Genomic DNA, 24,214 nt, shown 5'->3' on the forward strand with positions numbered 1-24,214 from the left:
TCTTTCCTCCCTCCCACAAACCCGCCCCACTACCATCTGACGCCGTCCTTTCTCCCCCGTTGACTCCCCTCTCTCCTCCGCCCCCCTGCTCCCATCCCCCACCCCGTTTGTCCGACAGAAAGAAGAGAAAAGGTTGTGAGAGATGATGAGACAGATGATGACCAGTTCCTGGATTTTCTCTAAACTCTTAGAGTAAATACGTCGAGAGTGATCTGTTTTTGTCTGTTTTTGTTTGTTTGTTTGTTTGTTTTGTTTCATCTTTGCAGCTCTTAAAATGGGTACTGCTAAAATCAGATCAGATTTTGTCACATAAATTATCGTGCAGGTTAAAAATAATCATCGGGTATATTGAATCTACAGTTATATCAGTGAAATCCTAAATACATATATAGATATACACAGAAAAAAATAAATTTTACTGGGCCATTTGATATATATATATATATATATATATATATATATATATATATATATATATATATATTTTTTTTTTTTTTTTTTTTTTTTTTTTATGCTACTGGCTGGTTTAGGACAGCTGTTTATAGCTGGAGGGCTAGAAACTGTCTCCAAAAGTAAAGCTGTGGTTCTAAACAGGCTTAAATTGGACATCTCTTTTCTGAGTATCATATTCTGACAGTCTGAAATTACCTGCATGAATATTAATTTACCATATTTAAAGTATGCATATTTTCTGTCATATATATATGTACTGTTCGAATGGTGGTTGCTCATACTAAACATGACTAAAGTTTCAAATCAGAGGTCAGCATATGTTTAAGTAATCCATGTGAGCCAAAAGCTCTGGTTTCAGGCGGCTTTGAATGTTAGCTTTCAGATCATTTTTCTGCTCTTGCCTCTGTGTGATGTAAAAAAAAAGAAAAAGGGAAAAAAAATATATTCTTATGATATGCGATATGCTTAATACTGACCTCTCAGGCACACAGCTCTGGCTATGATTACAGCAGGAACTGTTCAAAGCTTTTGTTTATGAGGGGCAGCCAATAAGAAGAAAGAAAGAGAGCAGCTAAAATATCCGCTTTATGGCAGACAGTGAACTAGGTGGCAGCATTAAGGCCCGGGAGTAAATGTACCCTTTTTTGTCAAGGGTTAGGCAACATGGAAACACTGATATCACTCTGATGTCAGTATGTCAAATATGGAATTAAAGTCAGCAGCTGTTTAGTTTAGTTTAGTTTAGTTTAGTTTAGTTTAGTTTACTTTAGTTTAGTTTAGCAAAAGACTGTTAAAAATGTTTTAAACTGGCTTTTGTGAGACCATGAGGATTGTTTTTAATCATCATATCAAACTATTTGTGACAATGCAAAAAAAGTCATATTTATCAAAATCTTTAACAAGTAAGGATTTGTGATTTGAATGTTTATGACTGCTCTAGTGCTCGAGTTGAAGGAAGTTTGGCTTCTTTTAGGTTCTTGAATGTGTTTTCTTCAAGACAACGTTTTCAGAGCTGAAGAAACCTTTCAGACGAGAGGTTAAACATCTTCGAGAACCTAAAAGAAGCCTAGTTGTTTTTGGGTTAAGTACTTTAGAATGGCATGACTGAACTGGATGGCTGAGAACCTACACAGATGATGTTTATGAATGGTTTTGCTGGATCAGGTCAGAGTACTCATCTAACCTAAGATAGCCTTAAGTCCCAATCATTTAAGGCTCCAGAGGAATTTTCACACATAAGCTTTCCTCTGCATGATCAGTGTAGTTTGACCTAGACTAGAGCTATCCTTTATAGGCATGTTTGTAAAACAAGTTCATAGTGTCATAGTCTATTTTCTCAGGTCTCTGTACTGATTTCTGAGTACTGAGTGTAATGGGAGGTTTACTGATTTATTTTTTTCTTTTAAAACAGTGCAGGACCTCCCACAGTGCCCTGTGCACTTCTCCCCCACTCTACTCTTTTCACTCCCCATGTAGTTTAAATGCCATCATTGATTTTCATTAGGTTTTGTCTGCTCTCTCCTGTAGTTTATGTTGTCAGTAGTCTCCCTATGCTCCACTTTTCTGTCTTCTCTTTCCCCACAACCACCAGCTGGTCACAGCAGATGGCTGCCTCTCCCTGAGACTGGTTTTGCTGGAGTTCTCTTTCTGTTACAAAGGAGTTATACCTCCCCAGTATTGCCACAGTTCACCTTACATTATAAAATGCCTTGAGATGACTGCTGTAGTCTCAAAGCTCAAGGCACTTTATATCATTTGAGAACTCCGACTTAAATTCATGGGATTGCTTTTTTGTTTATTTTGTATTTTGGCAAAGCAGTTCCCCAAGCCTTATTAAGCCTTATCACAGATAAGCTCTATAGTTTTTCATTTTGGTAAGAAAAGGCAACATATAGCCAAGACATGGTCCAGTTTGTATCTCCTAGTTTCACGTGTCACTGTGATATACTGTTTGGTGTTTCTTTCTATATTTTGAATGTTTGTGACTAGGCCACTCAAGCTTCACCACATTGGTTTGCACTGCATTCCTGTTGCATACATTTTGAACACGCCATACACAAAACCTAATGATTAAAAAAAAGGGAAAGAAACTCCCCTTCCTTGCTTGTTAACTCCAGATTTCATTTCCTCTCTGGGATGCTGCCGTGGGATTTCTTTCTTCTTCTTCTTTTTTTTTGCTGCATTCTTCACAGACGCACACTTTACAGTTTGTTTCCTCACTCACACGATGCCACAGTTCTGCGCTGCAGCTGAGCCACTGTATCATTTGGGTTGCCCTGCCTTCAGGACTTCCTCTTTCCACACCAGTGCTGTCTGTGTGTCTCATCTTGGTGAGAACACTGTGGGAGGCAGAAAACTCTGTAAATAGAGACGTGTGGTCATGACATAGCCAGGAAGATGTTCTTAGCTGCTGGGTAACGCCATGAGAAATCCAGACAGGACTTAGGAGACACTGGGAAAGATGAGTGGGTTTGATGGTTAGTGACTGTGGGGAGGAAGTTATGATGCCATTCCTGGTGCATGTGTTTACAGATTTGGATGTGGGTGTATGTGAAAATAATGGCTGCCTGGTATAATTGTGTTAATTGCAGTAGGGATTTTAATATGTAGCCCTACCCTTTCTAAAACTATCAATACATAAATCATGCCAGAAAAAAAAAGAAATGATCTAAATGGTGGTTTTTAAGTTTCTATTAAGAAGCTGAAGTTGTAGGTTATTGCACTAGTGGTTATACTTTTTTAATATTTGCCAGTGTATTTATCATATAATTTTGCGTGCATAACCAGTATCCTTATATAGCTTTCAGAACAGAGGCTAACATCACACACACACAAACAGACATACTTGAGTCAAAAACACACAAGACTTTCCATGCATCCTTTTTTTTAATGCTTTTTCTATTACATTGGACAGTATTGTTCAAAATAATTAGCCCTTGTTAGCTAAATGCTCAAAGGCAGCTGCCGTGATGTGTAGCAGGAAGCTGAATTCAATTTCAGGAAACAGGCAGCAGTAACAAAAAAATAACCTTTTACTGAGGTCAAATTCAGAAAGATCCAAAATGGCATGAGACCAAAGAGCAAATCTTACAAAGACAAAGGGAGACTGCAACTATATATACAGAGAAGGGTAATTAGGAAAAGTGGAGACATCTGGGAAACTACACATAGACCTGGGGAAGTAAAACAAGAGAAAAATGTTTATCAAAATAAAACAGGAAATAGCATAAAAGAGGAACACCTAACACAGAGCCAAAGACTTGACAACACAATTCAAGGAACACTGGGGATGCCAGACTAAAAACCTGATACAAAAAAAGATAAGGAATGAAAAAGGGCAGAAGTAAGAAAACATGAACCTAAACTCATAAGAGATTAATGGTAACAGAAGTAAAGAAATCCCGGACTGTAAACTAAGGACTCCAAACAACAAAAAACAAGAACCATAAGTCCAAAAACACAAAATCCAGGACCATGAAAATGGTTTGGTATTATGAAATTGGCAAAAGAATGACCTGCATGTGGGGACAACATGCCATTTTACACCATGTTTGCCCCACTAAGGACCCTCTGTTTATCCTTTATCCAAAACCTCACTCTTTCTCCTTTCATTTAAGATTGTAAAAAACACACACACAAAAAATGACAACTTTATCTATTAACCCATAATCTCATGATATTTTTTAATTGAAACAACTCAAAAAACTTTGGGAAAACAACTTCCTAGGATTCTTTTAACCTAGTTCCAGTGTTCTTAAATACATAAGCAGTGTGTATTTAGGAACACAAGACATCAGGCAACAATGAGTATAAAGGGCAAAGGTTAAAAAAAAACAAAAATCTATGGGATACCACATATTTTATTAATTTGTTTTTACTTATGTGTTGGGGTTGGAGTCATTGACTTACTGACAAAGTTAGGGTAATTTAGGGTAATAACCATTTAGCATAATTGTTGTTGTTAGTTTGTTTGTGGAGACCAAAACAGATTTAAAGGCGGGGGTTTATACATGTTCAGTCTTTTTCAAATTGTACTGTCATGAACTTTAACACTTAACATGCTAACTGCATGCTCATAGCCCACATGACTATGTGTAAGGCTTGTTACAAAACCTCTGCTTTCTGGGGCTTCAAGAGATGATGAGATAGATTTTCAGGCTACAACATTTCACACTTACAGCCCGAAGGAACAGCATGTTAACGCTGTTAACACTAATACCCCATCTATCAGCTGATTCTGATAGACTTTGATAGTAAGAGAGCTTCAATCGTGTAAACAAAAATGTCATTGTAACACAACAGAATAGTCAATTTTTTTCATCCAGCCAGTCCTTTAGAAAATAATCTGGTTAACTGAAGGTTTAGTGAGAAAAACATAAGCATACAACAGGCGACAGTGTGGTCACAGACCTGGCATTTAGAGAAAAGGAGAATACATCATGTCCAATTTTGTTTAGTGGGATTTCCCAGCAGTGTACAGTTTGATGTTGGAAATGAGGTCAGAGACAAAGACACAAATAAAGCATGGCATAGAGGTGACAGAAGACTTTGGACCGCTTAAACACAGCAAAGACGCCATGACGACTTTGTAAGGAAGAAAATGCTCTCATGTCCTTGCTGTGGCCAAAGACTCATTTCACCCCAATGGATGATTACATTCTCATTTTATCTAAAAACAAAAGCAGACACTCAGTCTGGGTCTGACTCATACATTTGCACACAAATGCATAAGCAAAATCAACTTATTTGGCCATTTTAAAGAGAACGTTTTCAATTTTTTTTTGACTTGCTGCGTATCCAAATTTCAGCAAATTAATCGACTCCCGGGAATGAAATGAAATGCTGCAGCATCTCCAGACGCAAAAATCACATGACGCATTCAAACCTCGCTAGGATAACACCAACAGTGTTGCACTGCACTGCTTGCTTCGCCAAAATAAATACAGCTCTTGGAAGCAGGTGACTTCATGATCTGTGTTTGGACAACACATCTGCAGTTGCTAGCAAACAAAAAAGAAACAAGATAATTCTTCAGCAGCTCTTTCTTTCATACTGAAAATATACACAGACAACATTATGCTGTGATCCAGGGTCTGCTCTTTGAGCTATAATGAACCAGAATTTATTGCTTTTCTTAGCTAATATGTTTTACGGCATGTTTCTTAGTGCTGGTAATTTTTGTATACTATGCTGTTGCTATTCATGTTTCTGCTGAGTCATTATGGTGAGATTAGAGTCACTGTAAACTTATATATAGCGTACACACTAAGAGGTAATAAAAAGAAGAAGATAATGAAAAGCTCTGGACCTGCCACATTACAGTGAACTAGCTGGCCCCGCTTTTACTTTAACCCTCACACACAGTTCATATTTCATGCTGTCACAGTATGGACCCAGGCCAAGAATTCCCTCATAAGTGTTTATACTGAATTTTGAACTACATATTTATTTAGAATGTATACATAGCCTATCTGACATTAATAAGTGGATAATTAATTCTTTATAAACATTCCAGAAAACAAGGAGAGTGTATTTTTTTAAGGTTTTACAACACTATTAATACACAATATCATGCTCTGTTTTACCAAAGACATGAAAACATAACAGCCATAATGATTTAAATATATTTTATTGAAAATGAAAATGGTAACAACATTCTGAAACTGCTGGGATTTAGGTAACCACATGTAGCCATTACAATCGTTAAACACTGTCCTCACTATATCATAAAAGCATATCCATAACTACCAGTGGTAGGAAACATTGGGTTTGTGGGACATGCACCTGTGTTTCCCAAACTTATAGCCGCTCAGTTACCGTTACAATCTTATTATCTTTGAACCAGGACCCTTCTTTCAGGAGTGCTATAATGCTAACCACTCCACACCATGCCACCCATTACAGATCATTACAAACTCCCTCTGTCAAGGCACACCGTGACCTCTGTGTGACCTCTTTTCCTTATGCGCACCATGTATGCTCACTCCTATGCAGTTTTACTATTTCACATTTAAGATTTAATAATCATTCTCCAACCTTAAAATAATTACCAAATAAAGTGACAAAAAAAAAGAGAACAGTTGTCAAACATACAGTATTTTTTATACATTTTAAGCATGAATGCACAAGCTTGGACGCTTGAAAGCAGTGCAATCCCAAATGTCTGCCTGTACAAAGGTTTAGAATTTCCTTTTACCTTTTAGCATCTAAACTTTGGCGTAAAAAGTACACATATTAAAACACTCTGTCACTTCTCTACATTGAAATATGCCGCCAAAACATTAAACTGATATTGCTGACAAATTCTGAAAGCCAATCAGAATCTGTAATTTTTGTTTGGGAGAGTGTCACCAAGAAACAATGCCAGCATTTTCAAAAGAACAAAAGAAAATTCATCCAAAATATCCTGATGTGAATGTAAAATATAACATTCACATCTTTCTAATGTGCAGCAAACCACTGAGTGGCCTCTTGTGTCTGAATCAGAGCCACTGTTCTTACCAACACAAGGGTCCTATCTTGCCCTCTTGTGTCTGAAAGTAGTGTTACGTTGTAGAATGAGTACCACCTTTTTTGTTGTTAAAGGAGATTTCTTACAAAGCTATTCAACATTAAAAAAAAGATAAGAAAGAAGCCTACAAAAACTAGAATAAGTTTATTAGGTCACACAGTGACCTCTTTTTTGACCTAATTTTCTTTGACTGAGTCAATGCACCTCTCCACAAAGAAGGACGATTTTAGCTGAACACCTTTTTCAGCTTGAGTTGTGATTGGAGCAGAGGAGGGGGAGGAGGTAAACAGGGGGTTACAGCAGCGGCACAGGCGGGGAGTCTATCGACAACCGGACACAAGAAAGTGAAGCAACACAGAAAACACTGGCAGAAACATCAATGTGAAAAATATATCATATATTTCATACTGAAAAATAAAAAATTATTATTAGTGTGTTATAAAAGACAAACATGAACATTTTGCTGTGTTGTGCCAACTTTTCTCTTTTTATATTCGTGTGGCCACCTGACCACATGAGCATGTGACAAGTTTAACACTTGATCAGTTTGTCAGGAGTCAATAGTTAACCACAGTTTTATCAGCGTGAGCCAAAATCATCACCAAAATCATTCACCTCCTCAACTCTCATATATCAAATAAAACAAACAAAAAGACCAAATATCTGCTCTTTCAAACTCCACACAGCAAGAGGCTGGGGCCAAGGTAGAAACGAACCCAGACCTTCTAGATGTCATTCTAGCCGTGAGGCAGCAGTGCTAACCACTACGCCACCGTGCTGCTGCATATTAAACCAGTCTGTTAAAACTAGTATAAACTAGATTTTTAGCAGGTGCAAAACCTGCTAATGATATTAAGTTGTTTGAACTCAAACACATAATTACAATAAGATAGACCATCAAACATACAGTCTACTCAGCATTAACAAGTAATGTTCACATTCTAGGTAATTTTAGGTCATATGAACTCAATATTTTTAAGTCGAATCAAAATCTGGGTTTACAGTGTACATCAAATATGGACTTCTTTTCCTCACTTCAGACTCACTTCCACTCCTCACCTCTAAACACATCCACCTTAAAGTCAGCTGTAAAGAGTTCCTCCCCTCTGGTCACCAATCAGTTCCTGGTCCCTCTTTCACCCTCAGCCTTTGGTCACTTAAACTGAATGAATGATCTCAGTTCCAGCCTCAGCCTGCAAGAACTAGCTGTGGCTACAAGAGGACAATGTTATTCTGTCCAACTGCTGGTCAGTGTCTGATACTCTGACTGGAATAGCTGGAATGATTCAGAAGAAACTGGATATTGCAGATATTAATTATAAAAATCATTGCTTGTAAAGCTTGATGTAGCTGGTGTAACCCTTTTTGGATGGGATGAGAAAAGAAGAAAGCGAAGAGAGCAGACGCCCCTTAATTAATAAGGAGTAGCTGAAAAAATAAGATGTGAAAAATCAGGTGATTGCAAAACTTTTTTTAATAATTATTCCAAGTTTCTTTGTTTCTTCAAGCAATGTGTAATATGGCCAGTGGGTACAGTAAGCAGTACTTATTCTGGTGTACCTCAAAATTTAAAGCTTCCACCTTCTGAAATCTGCTGCCTGGATGCGTAACGTAGTAGCACACTGGATTTCTTTCTGCCCTTAGACACAAATCTACATAAATAAATGTGTGTGAATCAAGGTTCAATAAAAGTGTACCTGTAAAGACTTCTGCTTGAGAGAAGAAGTTCAGAGGGTTCATTTTGGTGTTGTCTTTGCAAGTGAAACTACTGCACCTTGTAGTAAACAGTCTGGTCTTTCTAACTATAACCAGTGTAAACCCCAAAATACAATAGCTAAGAGGAGAAATTAGCTTCTGTCTGATTATTAATGGGGCAGTATGCAGTCATATTTATTCATTCATTTATTTGCATCCTTTAGTACACATTCACCCCAAATCCTGCAAAATCTGTTCTTTGGAAAAATGTGGTATCACCTCTAAAAATTTTTCCATAAATATAGTCCTTTGATTGTAGCACAGAATTAAGTGGGAACCAATGAGGAAAATGGGTTACTTTAAAATAAACAGCTGTTCTGCAAATAGGTGCCAGAATTAATTTTCGGAGGCGTGTAGTGCAGAGAAAAATGTGATCAGTGCTCGAATACGAGCTGATGAAGTCCTATGAACTATACAGACTGGAGGTGGTTTTCCGAACTTTGACTCTGTTGATAAACACTTTGGGAGGCCTCTCTGTAACATTCCTCCTAAAACTGGATAGACCCGGCTCTGACAGCATAACACCACCACACTGCTGAAGGTCAATTTCTCCATATCTGTGTGCATAACATAGAAAAATAGTGACGACTGTGTGAAGAAAATGAGGTGTTAGCAGCGGTTGTAAATCTGCACTAATGCCAGTCAAAGAAGGCTCTGGTTAAAACAGTGTGAAGGACTTAATCTAGTGTCATTGTTAATCTAATTAATCTGTTATTTTTCATTGATTTGCATGATCTAAAGGCAGAAAAAAATCAATCACTCTCCTTAAAGTGGCAAAGGTCATCAAATTTCCCACTCACTTTATGTAAATATAATTTTTGATAGATTTGTTGTAGTTCTGTATCCATTATGCATATGCATATGCATGCATACATTTTTCTGTATACTATATACTTTATCAGTCCGTACAGTTTCAGTCATTTATGACACATTGCACTGGGGCTTGAGCTGCAAACACTGCTAGTCTTATATGTCCTGGGCCTCAACACGAATAAATGTGCAAATGTGCACAAGTTCATGTCTTTAGGCCTGAGCAGAAGCTTCCAACAGCAAGGACAGACTATGTAATATCCCAAAGCTAGATCCTTCAAGACACAAACACATGTATACACTCTTTGAAATGCATTTGCACACTCAGGCTAAACCCTGAAAAAAATTATGTTACATGTTACTGTGATGCAGAATTTTTGAAATTATGTTTTAAGGAAAAAAAATGCCTTGGTAGTAAGATAATGTTAAGGTTAGCCTGCTGTTATAATCACACCATGTACACCAAATCTTGAGTCAGAGCCACGTAAAGTATTTTAAATAATTACCCCATTTTAGTGATAAAATTCTTCAGTATCGGTCACCTTAACTGCACTTTTCTCCTCTAAGTCCCATCACGAATACAGGTAGAAGTTTTTGCCCGCGTCCGATCGACCTAAGTGCGCATCCATGTCCACACCAGGAGGCTGGGGTGTGACCAAGGGTGATGCTGACCTGCTGCAGTGCAAAGAGGCCAACACCACCCAGGAAATGAAGTATGTGCTGGAGATGCAGTAGAAGGCCAGGTCCTCTGCATGAGAATGAGATTATAAACAAAATCAATACACCCCTCCTTCCAGTCAGTCAACAAGAGAGGGACACGGGGGAGGGGGGGTGAGTGAGGTCTTTTCCAGTTCAGTTTAGTAATGAAAAGTACTTGTAACAGCAATGCTCCAATTGTGGAGCGTTAAACTGCAAACCCCAAAACAATAAGCATGAATTTGTTACTTTATTTACAGCTTTGTGTTGTCTGTCTGGAACATGTGCTTGGACTGCTCCAACAAACAAACTACTCCAAAATATGCGTTACAAATTTCACCCATGCAGGGATATGTGAAGGGATCTAGTCTTTGATTTATTTCTTAATGACTGTCTGCTATCAGGTTAAACCCAGAAACCCCAAACTATGAGGGAATTCAGCAACAACACCAAGAACCATCCGGACCAAACTAGTATCGCACAGTCACAATACTCTCATTCAGTTAAAGAGGGGAGGGTAAAAAACATAGAAGTTACGTAACCTTTCACTTGCCAATCAGAGCAGCTCTTTCTTAGATCCTCCCCTTCTTCAGAGAGATTTAATCTGGCCCTCTGCCTCACATCAGTGTTGCTTCAGCATCTCAAGGTCTGAGCAGTCAGGGGTCCACACAGCTGCAAGATTATGGCACCAACAAAGAAGGTATGTGTGGACTTTTGTCCAGAGGTGGACTACGTTGTCAGAAGAGTTCCACAGAAGATCTAAATACCAGAACAGTGATAGCTTTATGAAATTCCAACAGTAATCATTTGTGTGACACTAAAGCTCCAAAGTAAGGCTGATATTTGTGTCTGAGCTTTCTGCTCCCATCCCACGCTGTAAGCTAAATCAGGGTGAAGGGTTGTGAAGCTGGGTGTCATACTGTGTGTTTATGGTTGTCTTTTTGAGTGGCGTGTATTCTGAGCAGAGTAGCTGTAGTACTCTGAATGCATCTTTTGCACAACTGACATGTCAGGTCAAATTTCTCAGACCATTGAACCCATGTTAATAGAGACGTATAGTAAGACCAATGAAGCTCATTTTATTTATTCCATTTTTAATTTGTTTAAAAAGTAAGGGTAGTTTAAAAGGATTAACTTAGGGTGTCACGCTGTAGGCACATTTATATTTATATTATGCACTGGTCAGTTTTAATATTTTGGCCTATTTTGCTTCTATTGCTAGACTAAATATAATGTATTCCATGTGTAGCAGGGATTTTATTCAAATTAGCACATAATTAATGAAATAATACTTAATTTTCTCATTTAAAAATAAGATTTCATTAATATGGTATTACAATAAATGTTTTCTTCATTAAGCAATCACCCTATATTAACACTTAACGTGATTGCTTTGTGATGACATTTGCAGCTCAACTACTCGTTATCCTCAGTTACTGGTATTGTTCTAAGTTCACACTGATTAATATCACAGGGAATCTTGGAGCGTCTTAACGCTGGGGAGGTGGTGATTGGCGATGGAGGCTTTGTGTTTGCCCTCGAGAAGAGAGGCTATGTGAAGGCAGGTCCCTGGACCCCTGAAGCTGCTGTACAGTACCCTGAAGCAGGTGAGGGCAGACTGCTGTACCAAAACTGGTACTCCATAACATCTTAAAATTGGGTTTTCATTATCCTTTGCAGGGGCTCTCTCGAAATACTTTTTATTGTGTGTTACATTTTAGATTGCTTTAGCGCAGCGTTTGTTTTATGACACAACCTCAATTTTCAGTGCGACAGTTGCACAGGGAGTTCCTGAGAGCTGGGTCCAACGTCATGCAGACCTTCACCTTCTATGCCAGTGATGACAAACTTGAGAACAGAGGCAACAACCTCAAACTGACTGTAAGTTAAAAGGGAAATTACAACAAGTTTCAATCTTTATCAAAACAGAAATATTCCTTAATGTGTGTATTTGAATCGTCTGTTTGATATGACTTCTTTCTGCAGGGAGCTCAGATCAATGAGGCTGCCTGTGATTTAGCCCGTGAGGTTGCCAATGAGGGGGATGGTGTTGTTGCTGGAGGAGTGTCCCAAACTCCATCCTATCTGAGCAGCAAGAGCGAGGCAGATGTGAAAGCCATCTTCAGAAAACAGTTGAACGTGTTCATCAAGAAAAATGTGGACTTCCTGATTGCTGAGGTAGATACACTGAATGTTTTGCCAGTTTAAAAAAAAAAAAACTTTCTGGAGGATTCCAGAAGTCTGAAAACATTGTTTTGAATATTTCTTATTTGTTGAGAGGAATACAGTTTGAGTGTTAATGCCTCTGTCGTTCAGTACTTTGAGCATGTTGAAGAAGCCGTGTGGGCTGTGGAGGTGCTGAAGGAGACAGGGAAGCCGGTCGCTGCTTCTATGTGTATTGGACCAAAGGGCGACATGCATGGTGTGCCAGCTGGAGAGTGTGCGGTCAGGTTGGTCAAAGCCGGTGGGTGTAGCGATCTTTGATTACTCAGCAGAAAAGAATAACAGCCTGCCTAAAAATGAGATGATATATGTTCTTGATTTACTTATGTTGGGATTTTTGTTTTTCCTGGGATGATCCTGCAAAGGCCACAACAGTGGCCAGTAGTTATTTTGTTCAGTCATCTGCACAAAAATGTTCCCATTAAAAACAAACAAACAAAAATAAATAAATACATTTGAGGACCTCATGACCACAACTGCAAACCATGGCTGATTTTGGGACAGTCGTGTACTTTTTCACACTCTAACACACTGTTCATGTTGTGTTTTTGCTACAGGTGCCCAGATTGTGGGAGTCAACTGCCACTTTGACCCCATGACCTGTGTGGAGACTGTGAAACTGATGAAGGAGGCAGTGGAGAAGGCTGGACTGAAGGCTCACTACATGGTGCAGCCCCTGGCATACCACACTCCTGACTGCAACCGTCAGGGATTCATTGACCTGCCAGAGTTCCCCTTTGGTAATAAAACACTGTCCTGTATTATACAGTAAATCTGCCATTCCAACTGCTCTGGATAAGTGCTTTCTTCAGATACGCCCTCTGCTGGTGAATATACTGTATTGCCTTGCAGAAAGGTCATCCAGCCAACACTCAAGTGCAAGTTTTCACCACAAACTACAAAACTGTAATTTAAATGTGTGTATTTTTTTTTCTGTCAGGTCTGGAGCCCAGGATTCTGACTCGCTGGGACATGCACAAGTATGCCAGAGAAGCTTACAATGCTGGCATTCGCTACATTGGCGGCTGCTGTGGATTTGAGCCCTATCACATCAGGGCTGTGGCAGAGGAACTGGCTCCTGAGAGAGGCTTCCTTCCAGCTGCATCAGAGAAACATGGCTCCTGGGGTGCTGGTCTGGAAATGCACACCAAGCCTTGGGTCAGAGCCAGGTCAGAACAGAAGCAACTATTAATGTTAATCTGACAGCAAACAACATAAAAATACTTTGTAAAATGTGAGCTTGGGTCTTTATTACCTGTAAGCACTAACTAAATTGATTATTCTTGTTTTGTTTTTTTTAATTATTATTTGTCTGTTTTCCTTTAGAGCCCGACGTGAGTACTGGGAGAACCTGAAGCCAGCCTCCGGTCGTCCCCAATGTCCCTCCATGTCTGTCCCCGATTCTTGGGGTGTCACCAAGGGCCACACTGATCTCATGCAACAGAAAGAGGCGACTTCTAAAGAAGAACTCAAACAGCTGTTTGACAAATCAAAAACCCACTGAGTCAGTCGGTCTGTTTCAGACTCAGCAGCTGACACAAGCCGAACAGCTACCAATCCAGAGCTACAGTGCTTCACCTAACAAACACAGCACCACTTGTTGATGTTGACATGAGCACTGCTCTGTGTATCTATAGACTGTAAACCTGGGGCCAAACCTGGTGTCTGAAAGATAAGAGTTGGCCCCTGGTAAGACAGTGACCATTTTGGTTTTCCAACCCTGGATTAGTTTTTTAATAATAAAATAACATCTAATAAAATATAAATGGTCTGTTTGGTTGCAGTTTCTTTCTGTGGTTGGGTGGCAGTGGGGGGTGTGGGGGGGTGCAAGGGTGGCTATATTTTTTTTTCTCTACTTTATCAACACTGGAAAGAATATTTAGCGTTAAGTGTGTTGTAATAGAGCAATGCTTCACCACCATAAGAAGTGGTATTACATAATAAAACTTATATTAGTGGGATTTGTAGCAGTAGTGATTATGATTTGCATTATTTATTTTTGTAATGAGAAAAGACACTGAACTCTCTGATTAACTGTAGGCCTGACACTCGAAGCAGAGTTAATCTTTACCAACAGAACACCTGAATATATCTCTGCAGTCTGCACAATATGATTTAAGAATGTGCCAGAAAGGATTAGAAACTTTTTTCTTTTTTTCTCACACACTGTTTCAAGTATTGGACATGGCTTTTATGGCTTATGTTTAGTCATTAAACTTTAGTCTACAAGGCTTTAGAGAACTGTGCAATGGAGAAACCCCAAATTAAAGCTGTTCTCATATTGCCCTGTAACCCATCTTGCAAAGCTCATTTAGAAAATAGGCTGGGATTATGTTATTTTCTTTAAAATATATATATATATATATATATATATATATATATATATATACATACATACATACATACATACATACAGAGCATTCACATATACTTGTCCAAGAAGCCCCTAATGAAAGATGTTAATAGGTTATATTAAAAAATTAATTGCACAGAGACCTAAACTATGAGGCTGCAGCAGTTTGACAATGATTTTAAAAATCACATATCCAACCTCTGCTATTTTTTCCTCACTTGTGAGCCCCAAATATTCAGGAACTTATTAATATTAAATAGCTAACTGCACAGTCTTTTATTTATGCCGTGCATTCGGTGTATATCTAATTATACTATAAATATTACAGTGTGTGCAACGCAGGAATGAGGGGGAAAGCGATATTCCTGCTGGTGATACATCCTCATAAATAAAAGAGCTCTGCTGCTTATCTCGTTCATGACTGGACGAGCTTTGCCCACGTGACGAGGTTATCCGGCTTTTTTTTTTTTAAAGGGGTGAAATTAAAGATAGATATTTTTGCGTTTACCTACAGTAGCAGGCACCTTGTATTGACATTTCTCTTATCACACGACAATATTCGATCAATGTTATCGCTTTGTGAGGAGTAATGGGCTTCTGAACCTTTCCGGAGATCGACTGGTTTTACGTTATAAGCGGGCTGAAAGCTTTTAGAGGTACAGGTTTGATTTTATTTTATTTTTTGCTTACAGAGAAGGCTAATAGAAGGCTGTAATATGGCTTCATCTAACAGGAGAGACAACACATTTACCGGCTACCTGCCACAATAGACAGAGGGCAAAATACACACCTAGAGGTAAGCTGTAGCTCATAAACTGTGGCTTCAGTGTTAATGCACACCTTCCGCTCAAAATGCACGTTAAGGTCTGAATCTTACCTAAAAGCTAAGCACTCGTCCCACATCATCTGTTCCTATTCCTATTCGTCTACACTTGCTTTCACATTATCTTAACTGTTATATCCGCAGGACCTCACTGTTTATGGTGACAGCAGCGCCATCCTGTGGGGGATTTTTGGTGCGTTTTGTTCCCCGCAGCGTCAAACCGGAAGTAAACCCTAGAGGTCGTCATGGGGAGCAAAGTCAGCTCCAAAATGGCAGCTCCCACGGCTCGAGTTATTCAGGTAACGTTAACTCCTTGAATCTTAATTTCTCCGGACTTCTTTGTGGTGCGTCCTGATAAAAAAGCAGTGAAGTAAAATGTTGCTTTTCCCGCTGTCCCAAACAGTAAATGACTTTTCTCCCTGTGGCCTCCTGGAGTGGCAAAGACCCGTCATACCCTTGTTAATGTCCTTGTTAATAAACCGCACAGCACACATTAATATAGTTTATTTTATCGCGTTGCGATAGCTGCTTTTTGTTCATTAAATTAGTACTTAGGCCATGTTACATTTTACCTGTTTTAGAGTCACTGTTGTTATGGCTGAGCAGAAGGCAAGTCTGTTGAGGAGTTAGAAAACTAATTAGCACTTTTCGCTTACCTGTGTTGTTCACCTGACGCACATCGGTGCAGAGGCTGGTCTTTATGACGGAGATCTTTGTACCACTGTAGCCCAGCAAAGTAGTTGGGGACTGCAGTGGTTATTTTCCCTAATCGATTAATCTTGATTGTTTTTTCAGTCAGTGCAGGAAATGATTGGTATGTAACGAATTGCATGTAATGTCAGAAAAAAAGATATTCTTTACAAATATATAAGTTAGTTCATTTAAACACTAAATTTATGCCATTTGTACTGAATAAATGACAAAATATGTAGCAATAGGTTTGTGTTGAAGGACTGGCTGTTGTGGATCAGAATAACTGCATTTCAGTTACAGTTAGGCCCATACATCTTTGGACTCTGATGGATTGGAGTTATAGTTATAAAACATCTGCTCAAAGTGCAGACTCGATAAACAATTGCACAGTTGACTCAAAAGCTGTTTCATGGACAAGTGTGGACTACACCTTCCTAATTTCTTCATAAATGAAACAGGCTTGCAGTTGATGCAGTGTGTGAGATTTGACAAGTTTGAAAGTTTTTGCTGTGAAGCTGCAACATGCAGTCAAAGGAGCTTTCAGTGGAAGGGAAATAGGCCGTCCTTACAAGGTGCAGAAACAAAGCAAATGAAGACCAAATCATTGATTGGACCAAATCAGTAGTTGGATATATTTTGAGAAAAATAATGTTCTGGTTAGGTTAGCAACATGACAAGGCTTTGACTTCATGGATGATTCTTTAAATGATTCTTTAAAGAAAAACCTCCTCACAACATTCAACCAACTGCATAACAGTCTCCAGAAGCTAGGTATACTGCTATCCAAGCTTACATTAAAGAGAAGGCCTCACTAAACTGAATACAGAGGGTTCACTACAAAGTCCAAATCATTTATCACTGTCATGAATAGAAGGGCCAGACTAGACTAAAATAAAGGTTCAGAAGCATACAGTATCACCTGTAAAACACAGGTACAGTGATACAGTGTCATGAAACAGAAAACAAAAGCAGCTGGATTTCTTCTGGCGTGTAAGAAGTTATGCTCAGTTGTTATCATAGAATCTGAATGTATTATGTACTGAAACTTATACACATCTATCATCCATTTGCAGTATTAACTGTACCTTTATGGACTGTTTTTCTTTGCACTAAAAAGCACTTTCAAGCTAGATACACTGATACATGTTATGGGTTGATCTGTTACATGCACTTGTATTTTGTATCATGTTGTGCTGTGATGTGTGTTGTTGGATGTGTCTTGTGGTGTATGTGAGCACACCAAGACAAATTCCTATCAATTATGATGTTGAATGGCTACAATAAACTTGGTATTTGAGGCCCTGATTTTAGGGGCCTGTGTATAAAGATATGTTGCAGTTCCTGAATGTCTCATATATTTTGTTTAGCTCCTTAAATTAAAGCTTTAAGTCCATGCTTGATTTGCCCCTTGATTGTTTAATTTCCAAAGTATTGTATTGGTATAGAGAGCCAAAATTATAAAAAGAATTTTGTGGCTGTCGAAATATTCCAGGACTAAACTGTACATTTCATGCATCTATACCAAAAAAAGCCACAGGTCATACCAAAATTCAATAGAAACCTAAATTCCCTCTTGTGGTCTTCATTCTTTTTCTACCAGTTGTGTTTGTTTTGATGGATCTGCTTTTGAGACACTGTGCTAGCAGGGAAAACTCAGTCCATCTGTACAGACAGTCTGGTTTAGCACACGTGGGAGAAAAAATAACTTGTCCATCTTGTCATGCCAATGAGCCTACCCTTTAACTGACCACTGTCTGATTTTGTGTTTTCTCAGGCTGTACGGCCTCATGCTCCTCTGATCAAGTTCCCCAACAGACAGGGCCTGGCCAGACCAAATGGTAAGCCTTTTTTTGTGTCTAACTAAATTAATGTGTTATTTTAAGTTCAGATTTTTCAGAAATTCAAGTTAAAACATCTGTTGCATCTTTTACATCTTTTTTTTGCCTTCCCTGGTGATTATTTCTTTAACTGTTTCCTCTACGTTACTCTTTTAACTTTCATCTTCTAGTCCAAGAGGCATTGAAAACGTTAGCACTAAACCTTCCACAACACAATGCTCCCACTTCGGCTGCAGCATCGCCTCAGTTATCAAGACCCCATGCACCTTTAATGCCAATCCCAGGCACGCCAGACACCCTGGCCTCTATTCAATTACTGCCTGCAAGGTACCGCAGGAGACCGTTAGCAGCAGATGAAATGGAATACATTCAGGTGAGGAACGCGTGCTCAGAGTGCTTACGCACAACAATTTGGGTCTGTAAAACCAAGTAGGGTGGGATGAGATAATGAAAGAGAGGGAAAAACATCAAATAAGCTAATGTCATCTAACCCAACCTTGAATATAAATGTCTACTTCTAGCAGTAGGGTTCAAAAGTACAAAAGGTTAACTGTATGCACTGATTGTAAACAGGAACATTTACTATAACATGCTGGTTTATAAGATTTTATAACTAGCTACAAAAACTGAGAATATAACGTTAAATAAAGTTGGAATATTTAAGGATATATTTTAGATTCTATTGTCTCTTTTTCACAGCGCGGTGGACCAGAGTGACATGAAGCGATGCCATCACTGCAACCAAAGTCCTTATCTGTTGGAGATCAGTATGTCTATAATCCTGTTCCTCAGCACAAGAGAACCTGATGCCACATGTAGGACAAAGTATTACATGGATCCTGCTAAAATGTACATATGTTTGTTGTTAGCTGTTAAATGTATTTTAAGTTCATACCAACAGGCATCTTCATTGTAATACACACTGCAAAGCCACACTAGCTTCTTGGTTTGTCTTTATTTAGTGTGCTGGCAGTGTTTTCCTGCAGGTTTGTTTTTGATCATTTTTAGTCATCAACTCATCTTCATTTATTGTTAATTTTGTTATGTAATTTGCTTAGTTTTACCTGCAACCAAAGTCCAAATAGAGGCTCTGGTATACAGAAGGAAATTGGCTTTTCACGTCTCTCAGTGCATTTAAACTGATTGGTTTTTGGAGTTAAAAGGTTGGCGAGACAGTGGATGCAACAATCCTGCATGAAATTACATTGAGTTCATGTGAACTGCTGGATTTAAATGATTAAAATGTATTATTTTAATGTTGCATTTTGATTGTGCAGACCCAAAACAAGCAGAAGATAAAGACACGTATAATAACAGGCCATCACTATCTTCAAGAAAATTTTAATTTAAGGTATTTATTGTTACCATTGCTGGCATGCTCTATATGGTAAACATTAACAACACTGAAAGTTCACAACAGTGCAGTATGATAGGCAACCATTACTGGCCTTCTAGCTATTAGTTCCAGTAAGCTGTTTACTCAGATGGATATTGGCACACGTAGAACAGACATGACAGAAAGGCCAGAAGTGAATGAACACTTTACCTGTCTGCCCGGCAGCTTGTCAGCTTAGTCTCTACCAGAGCTGAGAAAAGCTCACAGTTTTTATCTTCTCTTCTTCTCGTGAATTAAGTAGAAGTGACACCTAGGCAAACACACTCGAAGATAATTCAGCATTAGTAAGTACATGTCTGCTGTTTGGCAAAAAAAATTTAAACAGCCAGCTTCTAAACACATGAATTCAGAACAATTCATGGCTTTACAAAAATACCTCTGGATGTTTAAAACTCAATATCAAACACAATATGATCCGTCTGAACAAGAAATTGCCGTATAGTCATAGGTTATTATAAACACAGCTACAAGAAACTGTCAAGTCACAAATGGGCACAACACTAGAAGAAACATTGAGGTATGCACTGGATTACTCTGATTATGGAAATTACTTGCCCTAAATCAGTCTTGGTCACAACATAAACAGCGCCTTGTTATTAATATTTCATTGTGGATTGGAACTTTTTATTCTGCTGCAAATGAAAGACTCGACATTGCACTTAAAACATAATGGAAGCAATCTGTGCTCTGGACTGGAGGAAAAGGACTCCTCAGTTGCTCTGTTCGTCCACGTCCTCAAAAGCCGGTAAGAAATCAGCGATGGTGTCCACCACGTAGTCGGGCACCAAGCTGTGGTTGGTCGTTTGGTCACTATTTCTGTACTCCTGAGCCTCCTCGATCTGAGACACACCAGTCAGAGTGAGCATGGTGTCGAGGCCGCAATTGGACCCGAACAGCATGTCCGTCTCGAGGCGGTCCCCGACCATCAAGCACTGGGCAGGATCCACCCCCCTGAACTGACTGGAGATGCATTCGAACATGAAGCGGCTGGGCTTTCCGATCACAGTAGCCTTGCGCCCTGAGGCCACCTCCAAGGCTGCTGTGAGGGAGCCAGAACCTGCCGGGGAGGGAGTGAGGTAAAGATAAGAGCGAGATTAGATTACAGTGAATCTCCACAAACCACCTTCATTTGCAGCAGCAAGCAATTATCGTTTACGCAGGACATGTTTGGCTGCAAGTATGTCTCATGTACCTACCCCTGCTCAGTCAGTAGGTACAACCCCCAAATATTTTACAGATAGACACTTGTTTTGGAAAATAAAATCACCCTTCAGGTTTTTGGAATCTAATCCGGATTACTCAATGGGCCAAAATGACAACTGCCCCACAACATCACAGTTCCTGCGCCCTTGAAAGAGATGAGTGTGCCAGCTTATTTACAGTAATTTGACTGAGTACATTTGTATAATTATGTAAAGCCAATAAGGCAGCTCTTGTTTTTTTTACTCTTTTATATATATATATATATATATATATATATATATATATATATATATATATATATATATATATATATATATATATATATATATATATGGCATGCAGCTAAGACCCCGAGCTTGATTCTTAAACCCTCTGGTGTCTGTGTCACCCCATCATCACCTGATCTAAAAGCGCTGCACACTAGTTATTTCATATTATGATAAACTAATATAAGTCTGAGGCCAGGTGGTAGTTGTATTTACTACCTCAGGTTCTGGGTTAAATATACAGCAGTGATGCTTCCATGTGTATTCTGTGTGTGTACTGGTGGGCCCCTGAAGAGTGGTGCAGTGAAGAAAAAGAAAATCAACATGGGACCCCTATGCAGTCATGTTTGAGGTGTATAATGCAGCAGAAATCCTGCTAAGGCTTAAGCTGGACCTTTTGTTGTTTTAACTGTTTATCTGCAAGCCTTCCTATCACTGCATATTCGTGCTGATGAACCTTTAAAGAGAAACCTGTGATGCAGGTTGCACAAACACGACTATTTTTGCAAAATAAGTAAGGTTTAGGGCCCCCTGACCCCTTGGCATCCTAGACCCATGACCACTAAGGCCCTTTAATAATCTAACCATGTCTAGCAGAAAAATATGTCAAAAAACAAGGGGCAATACTGTGTGATACCAAAACATCATCCACAGCATACCTGGTAGTATCCTTCCACCTGACAGAGGGTGCCAGGGGTCGTTGTCGGTGGCCAGGAACAGGCACTCCGGGTCCTTCAGGTAACAGGAAGCTTTGGCCAGTTTGAGAAAAGTCATTTTGTCATCATGTCCAACCAGCACTGCCTTGACATCCGGAGCGAGAGCGCAGTCGTAGATGGTGGCGTCCGGATCATCCGCCTCCTCCACGCAGGGGATACCCGCTTCCTGCAGCTCCCTGCGCAGTCCGTCGCAACCAATAACAAACACCTGGCCGGGGACCTTGACTACGTCTCTCAGATAGAGAGCCGAGCAGTACGACGAGCTGAAGATCTGCTCCAGCATTACGTCGGTGAAGCCCAGCCGGTAGAACTTGTGCACGTAATTCTCCCGCGGCCTGGTGCAGTTGTTGGTGACGAACACTACGTTTTTGCCGCGCCGGATCAGCGAGCTCACCACTTTCGCGGCGCCAGTTATAGCATTCTCTCCGTGCCATATGACCCCGTCGCAGTCGAAGAGGAAGAAGTCCTTCGCCTCAAGCAGATTTCTAATCTGAGGTCCTCGAATTTTCTGGCAGCCTTTAAAGCCAAAGGCGCCTGCCATTCCGGCTTTTTCCTCGGTTTCTTCCGTCTTTCACCTTCTAGTGATCCCCCATGTCAAAGGCTGGTGCATAATGTGGTGAAGACAGCGGATTAAATGATATGAAAACAAATCAATGTCAGGAAATCACATTGCAGAGTCCTTGGTGCTGTTAAATACACCGACAGCGGGCTACAAAAACATTGACGTCTAACCACGCCCACGTTGTCAAGCCTGACCAATCAAACTGCCGCAATTTAGCCAATCAGGTTCATACATTATAAGACTAGCACCCTCTAAAAATGAAATTGCGCCCTCTTGGCTGCTGATGGACATAATCTTGCATTTTATTAAAAGTATATTAATAGAATAATTAAAAGTTTATAAACCAGAAGAACACTGGGACGGGGGGGGGGGGGGGGGGGGCACAATGAGAATATTCTTAAATGCACAGCGGCCCTGCTTTGCATTTTATTTACTGTATACAATCACCTGCCACTTTTTTAAGAACCTATTCAACTGCTCATTAACACAAATCAGCCAATCACATGGCAGCAACTCAGTCCCTTTAGGCAAGATTTAAGTGACTCTGAGCAGGGAATGGTTGTTAGTGCCAGATGGCTGCTCTGAGAATTAGAATCTGCTGGGATTTTCTCACACGACCATCTCCAGGGTTTACAGAGAATGGTCTGAAAAAGAGAAAATATCCAGTGAGCAGCAGCAAATAACAACTCATTACAACCAACACACAACACACTGAACCTTGAAGCTGATGGGCTACAGCAGCAGAAGACCACGCCAATTGCCACTGACACATGCTGGTGCCCTTTTTTTTTTTTTTTTTTTTTGCATACAGCTTCACAGTTTGCTCCAAAGTTCAGTTCTGAATCAATAACTGTTCCAAAAATATTTATATGATTCAACACATTCTGTGTTAATCTTAATGGACGGGACCTCTTTTGCATCAGTACTTTTCCTGAAATTACCTGTTCTGATACACATTTGTTTACAGGATAAATAATAATGGCAAGAGCATGAAGCTAGTTGAGGAGCAAACATTATCTGAGAGAATTCTATTTATCCTGACCCTTTCAGGCATATTTGTTAAAAAGTCAAAAATCCAGCCCACAAGATTGTTATTAAGGTCAAATTATTCTAAAAGCCAGCTGAATAAAATATGAGGCTAAACTGTGCCGAAGGCCAAAGAAAAATCAATGAACAGTCGTCGAACATGACAACTGTGGCATCTTCTCTCTGTGTGCCTGTAAGCAAAGTGCATGGGGTCAAGCATATGCTCAGTTTGCCTTAAAATCTCTGACCTCGCCAGTTTTTCACAGATTTTCATCAAGACTGTTGGAAACTCAACTCTTCTGTTCTTATAATAGACTGATGGATTAATATTACAGAGACAATAATGTGCTAACAACTTTTACATTTTATAGCCAGTTTAGATAGAGCTAATTTTAATATTTATTCATTCATATTCTCTTGGTATTTCTGCATAAAATGGAGCAATCGTTCATAAAGGAAGCATACTTGACTATAAAATCTATAAAATAACTGCTGTCAAATAATTATAGTAGGGTAAGAAATAGAGTATCTCTCTGAAATATACTGGAGTATATATAAAGTAGCAAGAACATCTTCATGAAGTAAAAGAAACATCATTATTATTAAGAGATATAAAAATGTTTGTAGTATTACTAATTGCACTAACATTAATAATGAGTTGACAGAAACATACCATGTCCTAAAAGACATAATTTTAAAATCAGTATGTAAATAGATTTATGTGGTTATAACATTTGTATTAATGAGTAGTTAGAGATGGCTCACTCTCAATGCAGTCCCTACCTCGGGTCACTAGATGGGGCTCTAACAGAAAAACGTCCCAGATTTGAACTTCAAAATCACCTATAAACCCAAAACACAATAGATTCATGCAGTCAGTCGGCTGTCAT

At 39.3% G+C, this 24,214-nt stretch overlaps 3 protein-coding genes across 4 annotated transcripts; 2 read left to right on the top strand and 1 right to left on the bottom strand.

Moving 5' to 3' along the window:
- The first annotated feature begins 10,822 nt into the window (after nucleotides 1-10,822).
- On the top strand, nucleotides 10,823-14,219 carry LOC115785573 (betaine--homocysteine S-methyltransferase 1-like). The gene is made up of 8 exons (XM_030737311.1): nucleotides 10,823-10,925; nucleotides 11,700-11,832; nucleotides 11,994-12,106; nucleotides 12,212-12,403; nucleotides 12,542-12,689; nucleotides 13,006-13,188; nucleotides 13,389-13,617; nucleotides 13,775-14,219. The coding sequence occupies exons 1-8, from the start codon at nucleotides 10,908-10,910 to the stop codon at nucleotides 13,950-13,952; spliced, it is 1,194 nt and encodes a 397-aa protein (XP_030593171.1). The 5' UTR covers nucleotides 10,823-10,907; the 3' UTR covers nucleotides 13,953-14,219.
- Nucleotides 14,220-15,271: 1,052 nt separating this feature from the next.
- kgd4 (alpha-ketoglutarate dehydrogenase subunit 4) lies at nucleotides 15,272-19,093 on the top strand. Of its 2 annotated transcripts, XM_030738158.1 has the most exons (6): nucleotides 15,272-15,457; nucleotides 15,535-15,597; nucleotides 15,769-15,923; nucleotides 18,092-18,155; nucleotides 18,326-18,528; nucleotides 18,855-19,093. In XM_030738158.1, the coding sequence occupies exons 3-6, from the start codon at nucleotides 15,870-15,872 to the stop codon at nucleotides 18,870-18,872; spliced, it is 339 nt and encodes a 112-aa protein (XP_030594018.1). In that variant the 5' UTR covers nucleotides 15,272-15,457; nucleotides 15,535-15,597; nucleotides 15,769-15,869; the 3' UTR covers nucleotides 18,873-19,093. The 2 variants fall into 2 exon arrangements, with proteins under 2 accessions (XP_030594018.1, XP_030594017.1); XM_030738157.1 differs by having other exon boundaries at nucleotides 15,272-15,597.
- A 387-nt stretch (nucleotides 19,094-19,480) lies between these two features.
- pdxp (pyridoxal (pyridoxine, vitamin B6) phosphatase) lies at nucleotides 19,481-22,462 on the bottom strand. Its single transcript, XM_030738159.1, has 2 exons — nucleotides 21,680-22,462; nucleotides 19,481-20,608 (listed from the first exon to the last, which is right to left on the bottom strand). Exons 1-2 carry the CDS (start codon nucleotides 22,275-22,277, stop codon nucleotides 20,262-20,264), a joined length of 945 nt encoding a protein of 314 aa, XP_030594019.1. The 5' UTR covers nucleotides 22,278-22,462; the 3' UTR covers nucleotides 19,481-20,261.
- Between the last annotated feature and the right edge of the window lie 1,752 nt (nucleotides 22,463-24,214).

The sequence above is a fragment of the Archocentrus centrarchus genome, chromosome 9 (assembly GCF_007364275.1).
Source record: "Archocentrus centrarchus isolate MPI-CPG fArcCen1 chromosome 9, fArcCen1, whole genome shotgun sequence".
NCBI lineage: Eukaryota > Metazoa > Chordata > Actinopteri > Cichliformes > Cichlidae > Archocentrus > Archocentrus centrarchus.